This window comes from Globicephala melas, chromosome 2 (assembly GCF_963455315.2).
Source record: "Globicephala melas chromosome 2, mGloMel1.2, whole genome shotgun sequence".
NCBI lineage: Eukaryota > Metazoa > Chordata > Mammalia > Artiodactyla > Delphinidae > Globicephala > Globicephala melas.
In genome coordinates this window covers 150570928-150590020 of record NC_083315.2, presented here as the reverse complement: position 1 = coordinate 150590020, position 19093 = coordinate 150570928, and the positions used below count along the sequence as shown (strand labels likewise).

Genomic DNA, 19093 nt, shown 5'->3' with positions numbered 1-19093 from the left:
AAAGGCCAGCTGTCACCCCTGCAGCCTCATCTTTTAAAAGTCACCCACTAGGATGGCAGTATCTGTGTCAGCAGAAGACCACCTTCCAGGGTACGGAGGCCACAGGAGCACCTCCTCTACCCCGAGCCCCCACCCCTCCAGACCGCTCCCACCACCAAAGCCGTCTCTGCCCCAGTACATGACAAGGCAGACCACATGGAGAATCTTTTATTGCCTTAAAACATCTGACATTAACAAGTAGAAAATACTAATTATGTTTTTTAAATAAATCAATGGTTTCAGTAAACATTTTGTTGATACATTTTAAGGGGCTGAAGAGTAAACACTTTCTCCTTATCAAAAAGTAAGGCGCTATCACTCTCCACCTCCCCTCCGCCCCTACCTCAGTCCTCCCACCAGAAGTGTGAACTTCTTTTATTATGTACAGAATATCTGTACACACACACACAGACACACACACACACACACACACCTGGCTCCCCTCGGGCAGTGGCTCAAGCACCCCAGCGCCGCTGCCACACAGGCTGCTCCAATATGCTGAGGCCAGGGCAGCATAGGGGTCATGATCACGGAACTCAACGCACAGGAGAAATGACCAAGACGTCTTATTTTTGGAAATACTACCCAAGCCCACGAGTAGAGCCAGACAGCAGGCAAAGCAGGAGAGGTCAGCTAGGGCTGGTTGAAGGGGAATCTTTAAATTCAGAACATCTGAGAAAAAATTATTGCTATTAAAGAAGGGGGTGAGGGGAGAGGTGGGGATGCAAATACTGTCCCCATCAGATGGAATGCACTTATCTAACCCAGCAGACCTGAGTCCCGTTCAGTGGCCACCTTCTGCCCCTTTCATCTCTCAGAAGCGTTTTGGAGTTCGCAGGGGGGAAGGTATCCAGGCTGGTTTTCACTAACAGGTACAGGCAGTTGGCTGGGCTTGCCCTCCCTCTGGAGAACACGTGGGCAGCGTCCAGATGACAGCAGCAGAGGTGACAGTGACACACACACAAGGCCCTAGGCCAGGACATCTTTTGTAGAAAAGAACCTTTCCATTCCCAAATCGTTTAGGGACCAGAGTCCCCAAATTCGTAAGCACCCTCACATCCCAAGAAGGTCAGCTCTCTGAAACCGGCTTCTCCTTCACAGCCACAGCAAAGTTTCTGTCAAGTTTACTGATGTTTGGTTTGATCAGCTCTTGGGAAAGAGGGTTTGGAGACAGACGCCAACGTGAGCCGGGAGAACCTGTTCCCAGAGTCCTGAGGGGTTTGTCCTGATGGTGTTTTCTCTCCCACAGAACGTTAGCGGTCAGTCTGGTGGCCCAAGAATGACCCTCGTCCAGAGCAGCTGCTGCTCCTTAGAACTGGGCTCCTAAGGGTCTGAAGACACTAGGAAAAGTTAAGCTCCGGAATAAGCTTTCTTTCCGTGATAATTTGCAGGCTCTCTCCCGAGGGATGGGGTGGAGGGAAGGCAAGGCAGCCGGCCAGGACTGACTCCAGGATTCCCTCTGCCCCCACCCACCAGCTCCCAGACCTACGTGGGGGAGGGTGGGGGAGGGGCGGGGAGCCGATCGGCACGTGGTGAAAAGTGCAGTCTCCCCCAGGCAGACGACACCAGCTCTGCGGTGGGTTCCAGGCGGAGGCACTGCCGTCCAAGCCACAGCTATGCCCCCTGGTTCCCTCCAAAAGCTGCTCCGGTGAAGCCCGCGGTGCTGGGAGGGAGAGCTGTGCTGGCTGAAGAGGTGGGCGTGGTCCGTGTTCCCTGAGTCTCACCACCTTTCTCTCTCAGAAGTGCTCCTCCAATACACCAGTGGGGGCTTTGCTGGTTTTGCTCTCGTCCTCCTCCGGGGGTTTCTACAAGGCAAACAAGTGGGCAGCCCTTGAGGTGAAGAGGCAGGGACTCCATCCCGACCGGAGCATCTGTCTGCCAGGGAGTCTGTAATCCGCGGGGAAAACCAGAGTCCCAGGCACTCAGCACCCCTGACAGCGAACAAAGGGAACAGGAACAGAAGCTCCGGCCCGGCCACAAGTGTGCTCCTCAGACACACACACCATCACGACAGAATCAAAGGAAGCACAAGAAGGCAGCTTTCTGTGACACCGCAGCCACCACGGGCCACCTCACTGCGAGTGCCACTGAGTTCCGCTCACCCTTCTCCCCCTTCTGACAGCCTCAGCCCACCTGGACGGACCCCCAGGCGGCTGTGCAAAGGGCCAGGTCTGCACCTCCCTCAGGACTGCTGACCACCCCCGGTCGGGGGCAGCCCCAGGATGAGGAATACTGTGACCATGTGGGTGGAACAGCTGCAGCAGAGAACTGTTATAAAGGCAGGACGCTTAATGGCATATGTCAGCTGAAAATAATGTATATATAATTTTCACATAGAAAAAGAGACTTTGGGTCAGTTTGTCTTCAGTTTTCTTGGGGGCGATGGCACAGGATTAGAAGACCTTCTGGGTCACACTTGTTAACTGGGTGGGATTTATATATGGAGATTATTCTGTGAGGCCCCTAGGTGCCAGCGGCCAACTTGGGCATTTGTCTGCCGTTTTAGGAACACTTTGCTTCTTCCATCAGGGGCTCATCCAGTTCCCAACAAGGCCTCGCGCACAGGCCCCACCCCACACAGCCCCCACCATCGAGGCTGGAGGAGCACGTCCAGGACACGTCAGCTGGACAAATGGCGCTCCCTCTCCAAGGACACTCTCAGGGCAACCTGTGGCAGAGATAACAGCAGTATATCCAGCTTCCTGTTCTCCATCCTGCTAACGTTTTGGCACCAGCTCGGCCTCAGCCCTGAGAAGCCCTCACTCAGGCAGCCAGCAGCCAGCTTCAGCCACACAGGCTGTCTCCTCTCTCTGAAACACTCATGCACACACTCCCGCCTCTTCCAGAGCCGTCACCTTGAAATCACAATCAAACAGGGCTTAGTGCCTCTGTGGCCAAGAACTAATAACTGGAAGAAGAATGGAAACCCAAATGCAGACTGTTGCTATGAAGGTCAGTCATGACCCCCCAGCCAGAAGTTCTGGCTCTTTCTACCAAAATGACACGCTTCACTGATTAGAAAGAGCAGCTCTGAAAGAGAAAAACAAATACCATATGCTAACACATATATGTGGAACCTAAAAAAAAAAAAAAAACCTAGGGGCAGGACAGGAATAAAGACACAGACGTAGAGAGTGGACTTGAGAACACGGGGAGGGGAAGGGTAAGCTGGGACAAAGAGAGTGGCATGGACATATATACACTACCAAACGTAAAATAGATAGCTAGTGGGAAGCAGCTGCATAGCACAGGGAGATCAGCTCGGTGCTTTGTGCCCACCTAGAGGGGTGGGATAGGGAGGGTGGGAGGGAGACGCAAGAGGGAGGAGATATGGGAACATATGTATATGTATAACTGATTCACTTTGTTATAAAGCAGAAACTAGCACACCATTGTAAAGCAATTACACTCCAATAAAGATGTAAAAACAAAAAAAAGGAAGAGCGGCTCTGGCCAGACGCGCTGCCTGCCCTGCGTTCACCTGGAGCTGAGAGTGAATCCCTGTGACAGTTCGCAGGTCCCACTTACACCCACCACCTCGGGGTGTCAAATGAGAGCCGTTGCAGGGATGCCCTCTGACAGCCCTGGCTTCCCTGGGCATTAGCCCAGCATGACTCTGGACACCCCCCCCCATCCCACCAGGCTCCCCCAGATGCAAGGGAGGTGCGGAGACACACAGTGAGTATCCAGGACACCGAAAGCTGAGCACCAGCACCGGACTGGCCTCCTGGTCCTACTCGGTGCTATTTCCCACAGTCCATTCAGATGAGCCAACACCTCCATCCCGGATTAACAAACCTGGTCCTAGTGGACAAGGATCTGGCTGCAAAATAGTGAAATATGGGAACAACCTAAATAGCAAACGAGAGGAAATGGAAATGTATATACGTAGATGTGGGGTTTGGGGGGTGCAATGGTGTAGAAAGGTTGCCAGGCTCTAGTAAGGAAACAATCAGGGTAGAAAACCCAATGTGCACAAGCATATTCATAGAAAATACACTGGGAAATGACGAAATGTTACTAGGGTATCTCTTGGCGCTAGGACTATAGGTGGCCTTTACTTTCTTCTGTTTGCCTTTATCTGCCCAGGGAAATACAGATTATAAAGTAAACATAGCAAAATCACATATCACTTGACACAAGGTGTCACATTCCAAATTGAAACCTTTTCACGAGAAACCTATCCTGTTATCACGGGCACCTTTTCCCAGGCTCAGGATATATTCGCCAAAGTGTCCCGAATCACATGTTTCCTCATCCACGGCACAGGGGCAAACCCATCTCCACAGTGGTGATGCCACAGTTCTCACAGGCTCCTGAGAATAACACTCCTGTCTCAGGCTTTCCCTGTATCCCCACTGAATGTCCAGTCCCAGCCGCCTCCCTCCACCTGCTCCCTGCTGCTACCTGCCAACCCCAGAGTGTGAGATCAGAGGACAAACAGTAAGGAACTAAAGATTAGCATCCATCTGCCAACACGTATTCTTAAAGCGCTAAATGTACCTCTTTCGGATGACATTTTTGCCCTAGAAAATTGGCAAAGGTTTTGAAAAATGATAAATACTCAGTGTTGGCCTCATACACTGCGAGAGCAGTGAGCATTGGTAGCATTGACAGTACCTTTCTAGAGGACAGTCTGGCAATACACATCAAAGCTTAAAAATGGGCATGACCACTGATCCATTTCTTGGGGAAATACTGTGCTTAAGAACGTGTCCAAAGTTTCAGCTCCAGGACATTAATCACAGTATCATTTATAACAACAATCAGAAACAACCTTAGTGTTCCCGGACAGGAAAACTGTTAAACAAATCATGTTTATCCATGTGCGGTCATTAGAACACTGTGCAGTCATTAAAAGTATGTTGTAAGAGACTAATGACCTGATAAAGCACTCGCAACAAGTAAAAAGGCACATAGAACAAGATTCCACTTTTGTTTAAAAAATACGAACATATATCTATATGTATAGATCATACGTGGACACAGACATGCATAAGAAAATGTAGAAAAACAGCATCTCATCTCTAGCTGACGCTATTACAGGATGACTTTTAAATTTTGTACACCTTTCTGTATTTTTTTACAGAATATGTATTACCTCTGTAATAAGTTTTGGGTGTTTTGTTCTGTTTTTGAAGAAAACCCTACTACGCTCTTTGAGCTGAAATTCCTTTCATCCTGGCTCAGATTTGACACTTAACACTTTGGTTAAAATACTTCCCAGCCAATTAGAGCTATGGGAAACACTTTTCTGTTCTAGATCAAACTGCTGGTCCTCTCTCCTTCCATGACCATCAACTCCTGCTTCCTGACTTGTCCTCTTAGAGCCCTGATGGCAACCCATTGGCCCCGGTCCCACTATCCCCATGGCACTGCCTGGGGGGCTGTCACATGCCCAGAGGGCCACTGTCTTGAGGCCACCACCACCATGACCGAATGGGGGGGCCCCAGGTGGTTACCCTTCCTCTCCAGTCACCAACCCCAGGCTGAAAGGAGATGACCCAGGGCCTGAGGACGTGTATCAGGATCCGGTGGGCGGGGTGGGGGGGCTGCTGCTCAGAAGACTGTGACACAGTGAGGAGCTCCGGGGACCAGAGCAGGGAGGCCAGGAGAAGGGAAGGAAGCAGGAGAAGAGCCCAGACAGGGCAGCAGAAAAGCAGGGCTGAGGCAGCTCCCAAGGAAACTCTTTGTCTCCACGTGCGTGATGCTGAGTTGCTCTCACAGCCACCCGTCACTCTGGGAGCACCCCCCACCCCTGCTACTGCAGCCTCAGCAAAGCCGGGACCCGGATCTCAGCCCAGCAGCTCCCCACATACTCACATTCTCAGGAGTTTCTTTGTTTGCTTTCTGCCTCCGGAGATCTGCCCGAATGAATGCTGAGGTCCAGGATTGCAGAAGGAAGGGCAAAAGAGGCAGTTACCAAGCAGAGCAATGGTCACGTTCATCCACGAGAGGGAGGCCTCACTCTCCTAAGGGCCACAGGTATCCCACCTCCTTCAGATATTCCAGGGATCTGAGGTTCAGTCAGCCTTGCTAAGCCTGGGGGCCACTGCTGTCCCTGACAGGCAGAAGCCAGTGATGACAGTGCCCTTCGCTTACAGATCCCTGATATTTGCAGGGAGTCTGCACACATTGCTCCAATCCTCACAACAATCCCCGTTCTACAGATTAGGAAAGTGGGGCTCCCAGAAGCGGGTCCACTTGCCCAAGGTCAAACAGCTATGGAGGTCGGTGTCACAGTCTAGGATTCGAAAAAGGGTCTTTCGGGGCCAAAACCCAAGCTCACTCCAACAACATATGCTAATGCCTCCCCAAAGACGTCCTAACAAGCCCTCTCGTCTGCCCCGCTGCACAGGAATGCCCAACTGTATGATCAATCGAGGCACCGGGTGCCAAACTGCCAACAGCCTAAACCCATGAGCAGTCAGAGCGTCATGTTGTCCTGAGGCCCTGACTCACCAGTGAGGACTGCTCCAAGGGTGAGGAACGCACACAGGAAGATGTTCCCAGGCCTGGTTCCATAGTTGTCGATAATCTGGCCCTGGGAGATGGTGAAGATGATCCCGAATACCTGCAAAGGCACAGAGAAGACTGGAAACAAGGGGCCAGCCAACCAGCCCACGGGGGAGCTGAGCTGCCATAACGTAGTGTCTGCACCGGACAAGCCCAGCAGGGAACAAAGAGCCAGGGCTCTGGGGCCACCACGAAATGAGAGGCCTACCTGGGCAGACACGTTGAGGAGGCCAGACGACATGCCTTCTGATTCTGGGTATGTCAGCTCCACAGCAAACTCAAATCCCAGCGGGAGGTAGCCAGTCATAAAGAAGCTGAAGCCCAGATCACAGAAACAAGGTGATGGAGAACTTCCGGAACGAGGAGAAAAGGGAGCCTACCTCCTGCCCTACAACTCCTTTTCCTAGTCTCTTTCTCCCCATCAAGACATGCCTTGAAAATCAGGCCATCCCCTACGCAGCCATTACACACACACACACACACACACACACACACACACACACACACACACACGTACTGCCCACAGGAAAATAAGTGGGAGGTGAAGCTGAGTAGAGACCCCTGTGGAAGAGGTACCCTTTCCTACACTTCCTCATACATCAAGTCTAGAAAATTCCAGCTCTGATCTCTTACACCTGCACCACACTTCCTGCTGCTTTCACATCTGCTGTCTCTCTCATTCTTTCCAACAACTCCACAAGGCAGGCCACTCATCTTAAATTACAGATGAAGAAACTGAGTCTCAGAGTGATTAAGGGAGGCGCCTGTGGTCTAATAGATAGTCAACAGCAAAACTGAGATCAGGACCCACACTTTCTGATTCCCAGCCCTGTGTACTTTCTCTGAGCCCATGTTGTCCCAAGCAGGGCTAATAAAGACTCCATATATTTCCTAGCCTCCCAGAGATCTGTGAAGGACACAGTCCATCCCAACAGCATGGATGGGCCTGGAAGTCCCAGGTGGGCTTTCAAAGTGTTACAAGTGAACATGACCTCTGGCCACCATTTCCACATTTCAGGAGGTCAGTGAGAAGGCAGCAGAGGGATACCTACTGCTTCCTAGGATGTTGGCAGCTCAGGAACCATGGGTGGAGCTTTCCAGTTAAGCAGGTTACAGGTGAAACTTACCCCATTGCACCAGCCGTGATGAACACTACCCACAGGTGTCCCAGGTTCAAGGTCAATGTGTAAACCACCATGCCCACCAGAGTCATGATATAGACCACCAAAGTCGTCTCCCTACAAGCAGAGGCAACGAAGTTGAGTCATATACTGCGGACTTTAACAGGATCTTTCCCTCCCTCTCTCCCTCCCTTCCTTCCATTCCTTCCTTCCTTCCCTCCCTCCTTCCTTCCTCTCTCTCTCCCTCCGTCCCACCTTCTATCTATTGGGCACGTGCTGCGTGCCAAGCCCACTTCTGTGAGCTATTTGCTCTCATAGAATTTTCTGTCCATGAGGTTGATGGACATCGGACCAATGATCACACTGTGGTCAGAGCTGCAAAGGGTAAGACCAGGACAGTATGAAGTCATCTTGCGGCACGTGTGTTCTCCTGCAAAACCCTCTCAACAAGATCGTGCTGCACCTGGACTTGTCACGTCCTACCCACAAGCAACAAGGCATAACCCTTGCCTCTCCTCCTCCCCCACTGAAAAAACAAACGGGACACACAACAACTGTGGTCAGGCGGCAGTGGCATGCAGACGACCCCAGCCCGTTCTGCTTGTCTGCTTTGGCCCCAGACCCCAGGACAATGCTGGGCAGAGCCCTGGCTGTGAGAGTCTCTGTCATCGTTGAATTCTTCCTGTTGCCACCTGCACACGTCCAGCACCGTTTTTCCTGCTAAATCTGAACTACTCTGCTCATGACCGTGGCAACTAAGAGAGAACATTCTCCAGCCCTGAACTAAGTCCTTGACTCCAAAGCTGAGGTGAGAAAGCTCCGCCCACGCCCAGTTGCATTTCCCCTTGTTGGTCCCTCAGAAGGACCCTCAGCAACGTGCTGGTTTCTGTTTCTGGCTCACCCTACTTGTGCCCCTCCCCACACCTCTCCCCCCATGTTGCCCACTCAGGACTCTGCTGCGGCCCTGACTCCTGCACTGGGACCTGCATCCCTCTCTGTCCTACTGACTGAGGGCAGGGACTCTGCACATCCTTCTGCGCTCTGGCCACGAACGTGGGAACTCAGACTATGAAAGCTCAAAGCCCTCACTCATCTCTGCTGAAGCCAGAAACACAGAGGGCTTGCCAGCAGGTGTGTACTGTGGTTATGTGAAACTAACACTGCATTTACTGGATGCCAGGGAGTCTGCTAAGTGCTCTACACGCGTTTATTATTTCATTCAACCCTTAAAAAGCCATGCAAGAAAAGTATGACTAATTTAAGAAAACTGCAAGCATCTTTTCTAATCACAAAACTATGAGATCAGAAATCAACTACAAAAACTGCCAAAAACACAAACACGCGGAGGCTAAAGTTATCTACTAAACAACCATCAGGTCACCGAAGAAATCAAAGAAGAAATTTTAAAAACACCTGGAGACAAATTAATAAAAAACACAACAATCTAAAATATATGGGACACGCTTCCGGGCACCGAGCGAGCGGCGGCGAGGCGGCGTGAGCCGACCCCGCTTCCTTCTCGCCGCCGGCGCCGTTCTCGGGCGGGCGCGCGCGCTCCGCGATGGCCCCGGCCGAGCGGGGATGTGCCCGCCGCCCGCCTGCCCACAGCCCACAGCCCCTCCGGCCCAGCCATGGCGAAGCAGTACGATGTGCTGTTCCAGCTGCTAATGATCGGGGACTCTGGGGTAGGCAAGACCTGCCTGCTGCGCGGCTTCACCGACAAAGAGTTCCACTCCTCGCACATCTCCACCATCGGTGTCGACTTTAAGATAAAGACCATAGAGGTAGATGGCATCAAAGTGCGGATACAGATTTGGGACACAGCAGGGCAGGAGAGATAGCAGACCATCACAAAGCAGTACTATCGACGGGCCCAGGGAATATTTTTAGTCTGCGACATTAGCAGTGAGCGCTCTTGCCAGCACATCATGAAGTGGGTCAGTGATGTGGATGAGAATGCACCAGAAGGTGTCCAGAAGACCCTTAGAGGGAATAAGGCTGATGAAGAGCAGAAACGGCAGGTGGGAAGAGAGCAAGGGCAGCGGCTGGCCGAAGAGTACGGCATGGACTTCTATGAAGCAAGTGCTGCACCAGCCTCCACATTAAAGAGTCCTTCGCGCGCCTGACGGAGCTGGTGCTGCAGGCCCACAGGAGGGAGCTGGAAGGTCTGCGGACAGCCGCCAACGATGAGTTGGCCTTGGCGGAGCTGGAGGAGGATGAGGACAAACCCGAGGGCCCGGAGAACTCTTCGAAAACCTGCTGGTGCTAAGCATCTTGCGTGGAGCGCCCCCACCCCGCACAGTCCCCTCTCCCCGCAGGAGGCCTGCGGGCACACGGGCACACAGGGAGCCTGGGCTTTGCCCTGCGTCTCTTCTCCTTCGGGTGACCCTGTGGAATCTCGGCCGCTGCTCCTCCTCCTGCCTGGCTCCGGGGAGCAGCTCCTCTGTCCTGTCCGAGCAGCCTCGACCCCCTCCACCCTCCCCCCGGGATGGCCCCCTCCAGCCTGTTTCCCCAGCCACAGGCCTGCCTCGAGCCCCTGATATACTACGAGCACCGCCTCCACTACCCCGAGGTCCCAGGCGATGGCCCAGTCCGGAGTCAAGGCCACTGGAGGTTCCTTCTCTCAGTGTATCTGGTCTCCTCTCCACTTCTCCTCGCTTCTTCCCACCTCTCTTTCTGTCCCTTCCCCTCTGCTGTGTTCCTATCAAAGCCCTCCCCCGGCCCCACACATGTTCCCTGTGGCTGCTGGTACAGCACCTTTCAATTCCTCCCTCTTTGCCGGGCTGAGGGAATGGACTCAGGCCCAGGGGCACGTTCCCTGCTCTGCTCTGGGAGAAGCCCCACCCCGCTTTGTGGGAAATTCTTCCAGTCCTCTCCTCCCCACTGCCCCTTCTTGTGCCATGGACCTGCCTCCCCAGTGACCGGGGAAAGATGAGAGGAAGGAAAGCCCAAACTGGTGGTCCCCATGCCTGGGGCTGTCCTACCACCACCACCACCCCGCCCCGTCCCCAGCTTCCCCTGTACTTGGCTGCCTGCCCTCCTGCCTCTTGGGGGAACTGAGCTTCAGAGAAGAAAAAAAATGATGAGGGGTGGCAGGGATGAGAAGTAACCTCCATTCTCTACCTGCCCTGCAGCACGTACTCTATTTCTCCCTGCCCCCGGGCTCCCGAATGTAAAGATGTGGACCAAGGCCTGAGGGCACTGCAGGGGCAAGGAGAGCCCTGGGGCCAACCACACACTCCAGGAAGGGGAGTGTTTGGAAATGAAGGGCCAGCTCCTATACACCAGGTTAAGAGCCGGGACAGCAGTTTGCAAACCAGGGGGGAATTCAGCAGCAGCAGGGATTCCTGGGCCCCATCGTCCTTTTCTTTTCTTTTTTTTTAACATCTTTATTGGAGTATAATTGCTTTACAATGGTGTGTTAGTTTCTGCTTTATAACAAAGTGAATCAGCTATACATATACATATATCCCCATATCTCTTCCCTCTTGCGTCTCCCTCCCTCCCACCCCTCTAGGTTGTCACAAAGCACTGAGCTGATCTCCCTGTGCTATGCGGCTGCTTCCCACTAGCTATTGGTTTTACATTTGGTAGTGTATATATGTCCATGCCACTCTCTCACTTTGTCCCAGCTTACCCTTCCCCTTCCCCATGTCCTCAAGTCCATTCTCTAGTAGGTCTGCGTCTTTATTCCCATCCTGCCCCTAGGTTCTTCATGACCATCTTTTTTTAGGTTCCATATATATGTGTTAGCATACAGTGTTTTTTTCTTTCTGACTTACTTCACTCTGTATGACAGACTCTAGGTCCATCCACCTCACTACAAACAACTCAATTTTGTTTCTTTTTATGGCTGAGTAATATTCCATTGTATATATGTGCCACATCTTCTTTATCCATTCATCTGTTGATGGACACTTAGGTTGCTTCCATGTCCTGGCTATTGTAAATAGAGCTGCAATGAACATAGTGGTACATGACTGTTTTTGAATTATGGTTTTCTCAGGGTATATGCCCAGTAGTGGGATTGCTGGGTCGGATGGTAGTTCTCGTACAGCTAATAATGAATTTGGTAAAGTAGCAGGATACAAAATTAATGCACATAAGTCTCTTGCATCCCTATACACTAATGATGAAAAATCTGAAAGAGAAATTAAGGAAACACTCCCACTTACCACAGCACCAAAAAGAATAAAATACCTAGGAATAAACCTACCTAAGGAGACAAAAGACCTGTATGCAGAAAACTATACGACTCTGATGAAAGAAATTAAAGATGATACAAACAGACGGAGAGATATACCATGTTCTTGGATTGGAAGAATCCACATTGTGAAAATGACTCTACTACCCAAAGCCATCTACAGATTCAACGCAATCCCTACCAAACTACCACTGGCATTTTTCACAGAACTAGAACAAAAAATTTCACAATTTGTATGGAAACACAAAAGACCCCGAATAGCAAAAGCAATCTTCCACTTCTTATGTAAGATGGGCACCTCCCCACCGCCCCGGCAGGTGAGAGGTGACAGAACCACGCTGGTGGTCTTTCACCGAGCCCAGCCTTCCGCTCTCAAGGCTTTCCCGAGACCCAAAGTTCGTGGGAGAAGGGCAGGGGGCTCACGGGCAGAAAGCAGGCGAGCCCTGGGTGGGAACGCTTGTGCTGTTCCCTTCAGCCTTCAAGACCAAGCGCTCATCTTGTTCCTCAGCTCCTGAGTCAGAGGCCTGAGGGTTTGCCAACTGCACTGTGGCTACAGGTGGAGGGAAGTGGACTCCCTCCTCCAGGGCCCTTTGTTTCAGGAAGAAGTTTCTTTAACCCCATATGGTCCAATAGTCATTTGCAGGAGGCCCTTTAAGGAGGGAACAAGTCAGTTACCAGCCCTAGTAGGGTTCCTCCCCACCTTCCCAAGATGGGAGAAGCCTAGGGAGGAGGATCAGTCTTACGCTGCGTTGCATGGCTGGCGCTGGAGCGAAAACAAAACTGGGCATCGAACATTCACTAATTAAAGACTAAAATCCAGGACACACACATGTGAAGAATTAAGAGCCCCACTTCCTTACTCCTCTGAAAAAAAGCGTGGGGATGAAATCACCAAACCTTTTCTTCTGACTCTTATCAAATCAGGAGAGAGCAGGAGAGGGTAGCTCAGGATGAAGGAATGGGGGATGAGTTGAAGGAAAAGGAAGGCAGGAATAGTTATAAATTGTCAGCTAATGAGAAATGTAAAGAGCTGCCTCTTTAGGACGAAGTCACGACCACAGCTGAGGATGTTTCCTTGAGGACTAACTCCTCAGGTGTTAAAACATGCAGCATCACTCTGGGGTGGGGAGGTCAGCAGTGCCAACCCTCAGTGTGCCCTCAGCCAGGGACTCGAGGGAGTGGAAGTTATACTGGCCATTGGCTCCAACCTGTGGTCAGTGTCACTGCTTTCCCTGAAGATCTGGCCGAGCACCATTGCCTTTCTCTCCTAGCCCCCTCGGGGAAGAGGGACTATATTTTTACTGTACCCTACGGGTTCTGGAAGGGAACACTTGGGGTTAGGATTCTATGACCTGAGAAGCCCCATCCATAAGGGCCACAGCTGGGGAGAAGTATGGGGCAGAAGAGGGGGTGGGATTTTAGGGTGCAGCTATGCTCATGAGGTACCAGAGTCAGCCTCTCACCCCTAAACTTCTCCAGTCCCGGAGGTAGCCTGGGACCTGGCCTTAGACTGTTGAGCAGGTGCACCTGCCTGTTGACTCCTCACCACCTTTGCACCTGTTGTCTTGAGACTCGGCACAGCCCCAGGCACTCCACCTGCTCCTGAGCCCCACCATCTCCCTGTGAACTTTGTGTGCTGTGTCTTGGGTCCAGCATATGAATTGTGAGCAGGGTTCATCTATTTTAAACACAGATGTTTACAAAATAAAGAATATTTCAAGTCAAAATAATTAATTAATTAATTAATTAATTAAATATATGGGACACAGGAAAAGCAGTTCTAAGAAGCAAGTTTATAGTGACACAAGCCTGTCTCAGGAAACAAACAAACAAAAAAATCTCAAATAAACAACGTAATCCAAGGCAATCAGCAGATTCAATGCAATTCCTATCAAAACACTAATGAAATTTTTCACAGAATTAGAACAAATAATTCTAAAATTTGTATGGAAATACAAAAGACCCCAAATAGCCAAAACAATCTTGAGGAAGTAGAACAAAACTAGAGGTATCAGTTTGCCCAGATTTCAAACTATACTATAAAGCTATAGTAATCAAAACAGTATGGTACTGGCACAAAACAGACACACAGATCAATGGAACTGAATAGCGATTCAAAAATGAACCCACATTTATGTGAGCAATTAACCTACGACAAAGGAGGCAAGAACATACAATGGGGAAAAGACAGACTCTTCAATAAGTGGTGTTGGGAAAACTGGATGGCTATACACAAAAGAATCAAACTCAACTACTCTCTCACACCATGCAGAAAAATAAAGTCAAAATGGATTAGACTTAAATTTAATTTAAGACCTGAAACCACAAAAATTCTAGAAGAAAATATAGGCAGTATACTGTTTGACATCAGTCTTAGTAATTTTTTTTGATATATCTCCTCAGGCAAGGGAAACAGAAGCAAAAAACAAACAAATGGGACTACATCAAACTAAAAAGCTTTTGCACAGCAAAGGAAACTATCAACAAAATTAAAAGGTCAGCTACTGAATGGGAGAAGACATATCTGATAAGGGGTTAAAATCCAAGATATACGAAGAACTAATACAACTCAACATCAAAAAACAAACAACCCAATTAAAAAGGGGGCAGAGGATCTGAATAGACATTTTCCCAAAGAAGACATACAGATGGCCAACAAGTACATGAAAAAGGGAACCCTCGTGAACTGCTGGTGGGAATATAAATTGGTGCAGCCACTACGGTAAACAGTACGACGATTCCTCAGAAAAATTTTAAAATAGAACACCCAGATGATCCAGCAGTTTCACTCCTGAGCATTTATCCCAAGAAAATGAAAACACTAATTCAAAAAGATATATGTACTACCCCTATATTCACTGTAGCATTATGTACAATAGCCAAGATATGGGAGCAACCTAAGTGCCCATCAACAGACAAATGGATAAAGAAGATGTGGGTACATATACATATATTTCAGCCATAAAAAAGAATGAAATCTTGCCATTTGCAACGACATGTATGGACCTAGATGATATTGTGCTAAGTGAAATAACTTAGACAGAGAAAGACAAATCCTATATAATATCATTTATATGTGGAATCTAAAAAGCAAAACAAATGAACAAACAAAACAGAAACAGAGTTACAGAGAACAAACAGATGGTTGCCAGAGGGGAGGGAATGGGGGAGAGGAAAGAAACAGGTGAGAGAGATCAAGAGGTACAAACTTTCAGTTAGAAAATAAATGAGTCAAAGGAATGAAATGTATGGTGTGGGGAATACAGTCAATAACTATGTAACCTCCTTGTATGGTGACAGATGCAAGTCAGATTTATCTTGGGGATCGTTCTGAAATGTATAGAAACATCAAATCTCTATGTTGTGTATAGGAACTAACATAGTGTAGTAGGTCAATAATACTTCAAACACAAACAAGCATGCAAACTCACAGAAAAAGAGACCAGATTTGTGGTTACCAGAGGTGGGGATAGGGTAGGGGGAGGGAGAATTGGACGAAAGCAGTCAAAATGTACAAACTTCCAGTTATAAGATAAGTAAGTACTAGGGATGTAATGTACAATATGATAAATATAATGAACACTGCTGTATGTTATACACGCAAGTTGCTGAGATTAAATCCTAAGGGTCCTCATTATGAAAATTTTTTCTATTTCTTTAATTTCGTATCTGTATATGATGATGGATGTTCACTAAACTTATCGCGACAATCATTTCATGCTGTATGTAAATCAAATCATTATGCTGTATACCTCAAACTTATACAGTGCTGTATGTCAATTATATCTCAACAAAACTGGTAGGAAAAAAAGAGATGTATGACTCTCCCTAATATGACACATGAGGAAACTGAGCTCAGACCAGTCAAGTTACTCGTCCAAAGTCACCTGCCCAGGAAGTGCACAGCTAAGATTCGAATCCAGAGGTGGGATTTGAAACCTGTGCTCCCTCTACTCCCACACACAGGAATACTAACACAGGATGGGGCTGCATCTGTGGGAAAGACCAACAGCCTCTGAAGGACGCCCTTCCCTCCTGGGTCCTCAAAGCAGCTGCTGAGGGCAGAGGAGCTTCATCCCTCCTCCCCCTGCTCCCCACATCCAGTCCCTCCCCCTCTGCAGAACCCAACTCCATGGACATCCATCTCCCTCACTGACCCCACAAGCTCATCTTTCCCATATTCGTTTACATATAGCTTCTTCTTAAACCACTAGCCTGTCTACAAAACTGTAGTCTCAGCCAGAGATAAAGGGACCTGACCATCCAATTTCCAGCCTCCAAACCAAACAGGACAAATCTGGGAGGCTCAGGGAAAAGGGAACTGGCACCAAAGTGACCAGATGACAGAGCTCTCTTGCCCTTTCTCTGCCTACGTAGTAGAGCAGGGAGAAGACTGTCCCATGCTGACTGCAGGATGCAGACATCGTGTGACACTAGGAACTGGTGGCAGCAGGATTCTGCAGTGTCCTCCCCAGCCCTTTCACTGTATTTTCACCATATTTTCTAGTTCACCTGAATCATCTGGCTGCCCACATCCCCGCCCAGGCAACATTCCAATCTCTCCCTTCTCCTGCTACACAGCAAGCCCAGAAAAGGAGACGCTGCTGTATCCTGGTTCGGGAGTGGCGTCCTCACTACCCAAAGCAAACAACTGACATATGGCAAAGACAAGGCAGCAGCCCAGCTTCACCAGCAGTAATTAAGCCCAGCTGGGCTCCTCGTCGTGTCCAGCCAGGCAGCCACATCCCCAGGGTTGGCCTTTGACAAAGGCAGACAGAGAGAGCCCTGGTCTGACCAGAGCCTCACAGAAGTGGATCTGTGTGGCAGAGAACAGGTCTGCCACTGTCTGTTGCCTCCAGACACTGGGAACTTTGGAGGCTTTGACAAAGCAGCCCAGAATGTTGATCTGCCCCAGAGCAGGACAACCCTGGCCTGGCAGCTGCCCTACTGGCCAGCACTAATTGAGTGCCCAGTGCATGCGGAGCACAGTAAAGACACAAGTTGGCCCTCTGTTTCCAGAGCATTTTCCCCAAGGCTGGCTACTGAATTGAGGCATCCGGGTTGATTTTTTTTTTTTTTTAACATCTTTATTGGCGTATAATCGCTTTACAATCGTGTGCTAGTTTCTGCTTTATAACAAAGTGAATCAGTTATACATATACATATGTTCCCATATCTCTTCCCTCTTGCATCTCCCTCCCTCCCAACCTCCCTATCCCACCCCTCTAGGTGGTCACAAACCACCGAGCTGATCTCCCTGTGCTATGCGGCTGCTTCCCACTAGCTATTTATTTTACGTTTGGTAGTGTATATATGTCCATGCCACTCTCTCACTTTGTCACAGCTTACCCTTCCCCCTCCCCATATCCTCAAGTCCATTCTCTAGTAGGTCTGTGTCTTTATTCCCGTCTTACCCCTAGGTTCTTCATGACCTTTTTTTTTTTCCTTAGATTCCATATATATGTGTTAGCATACGGTATTTGTTTTTCTCTTTCTGACTTACTTCACTCTGTATGACTGACTCTAGGTCCATCCACCTTACTACAAATATCTAAATTTCGTTTCTTTTTATGGCTGAGTAATATTCCATTGTATATATGTGCCATATCTTCTTTATCCATTCATCTGTCGATGGACACTTAGGTTGCTTCCATGTCCTGGCTATTGTAAATAGAGCTGCAATGAACATTTTCGTACATGACTGTTTTTGAATTATGGTTTTCTCAGGGTGTATGCCCAGTAGTGGGATTGCTGGGTCGTATGGTAGTTCTATTTTTAGTTTTTTTTATAAACGCAGATTCCCCTACTGAATTGGCATCCATGAGGGTAGGGCCCAGGAATCTGTATTTTTAGTAAGCGTCCTGGATTAGCCTGACATCCACTAAAATCTTCGTGGCTCTTAGGAATGCACTGGGCAATCAGGACTAAAGCATGTCGTAATACTTACCAATGAAGTGGAAGCAATTGCAAGATGACACACTGTAAATTGTTGGAAGCACAGAGCACCTTGGTTAACCCCATGCGGTCCACGAGGGAGCTATGGGAACAGGGCAGAGGAACCACCTCCTCGTCCCCACTCCGTGGAGTTTCCACAAACTGTCCGACTGTTGATGCTTTTCCACATTTATTTTCTCCTTCCTCTGCTTCTTCCGCAAGCTACTTGGGGGATGGAACTCTGACAGGCCTCATGTCCCCTATCTCTAATCTTCCTATGATCCCCACAGGGCAGGCACTGCTTCCCTCATTTTATAAATGGGGAAACTGAGGCTCAGAGAAGATATATTTGAACTCCCCGCTTGACCATTCAGACCCCCAGCTGTCACACCCACATCTTTGGAGCCGTGTTGCTAATGAATATGTCATTTCAAGACAGGGGTCCCTGATTCAGTCCAAGAGGAAGAGTCACTTACTTGTAGGTTTTGGTCCTATCCAGCCAGAGGCCTGAGATCATAGCCCCAAGCATTCCTGCAATGACGATGGTCAGGCCGATTCTTCCAGCATTCAGTTCTTCGCCCTGGTGAAACCACAGCCCCAGTGACTGCTCAGTGATGGGACAAGATATCTGACAGGGCGCAGTCAGCAGAAGGCAAAGGGGCAAAGGCAAGTAACTCCGGCTTCATTAGAGCCAATTCTCAGAAAGTATCAGGACAAGATGGCCTGTAAGAAGCTGCCAGTGGAGAGAGAATCCTAGAATAATTGCTCCTCCCAACATAATATAACCCTGGATGTGTGTGCATGATACTGGATGCTGGGGTGAACCAAATTCTGTCCTTAGAAACCACTTTTAGATGGATTTTTAAAAATGTAATCCTTATAGCAAACCTTTACCATTATTCCCATTTCACAGATGGAAAAACTGAATTATGTATATCGAAACATTCCATACTTAGGTTTTTTCAGTTATCACTGTTGAAGAGATAGGAAGATAATAATTATATATTTTTGAGCGTTTATTCAAAGCCAGACACCATGCTGATGATTTTATATCATCATCTCATTTAATTCTCCTAATTCCCCACCAGAAGGTTAATCAATATTCTCCATTTTACAGATGAAGACACTGAGGCACAGTGAAAATAACCTACTAGCCCAAGGTCATGAGGCCTTTATTAAGAGCAGAGGCAGGATTTGAACTCAGACCTGTCAACCTCCAACACTGGAACGCTCAGCCACAGTGGCTCACCCCTCCCACAAGCGTGAGAGCCTTAACCTT

The 19093-nt window shown here is 49.0% G+C and overlaps 1 protein-coding gene and 1 pseudogene across 1 annotated transcript in view; one reads left to right on the top strand and one right to left on the bottom strand.

The window, feature by feature from the left end:
- Positions 1–191: 191 nt before the first annotated feature.
- The window catches only part of FLVCR2 (FLVCR choline and putative heme transporter 2), a 62451-nt gene continuing 43549 nt past the window's right edge, over positions 192–19093 (bottom strand). Inside the window, exons 5-10 of the mRNA XM_030831813.3 lie at positions 18291–18394; positions 7683–7793; positions 6764–6869; positions 6502–6613; positions 5863–5918; positions 192–1844 (exon numbers count right to left, since the gene is read on the bottom strand). Coding sequence (XP_030687673.1) covers positions 1776–1844; positions 5863–5918; positions 6502–6613; positions 6764–6869; positions 7683–7793; positions 18291–18394 — 558 coding nt within the window. The 3' untranslated portion in view covers positions 192–1775. The remainder of the gene's footprint in view (positions 1845–5862; positions 5919–6501; positions 6614–6763; positions 6870–7682; positions 7794–18290; positions 18395–19093) is intronic.
- LOC115839727 (ras-related protein Rab-15 pseudogene) lies at positions 9308–9945 on the top strand (annotated as a pseudogene).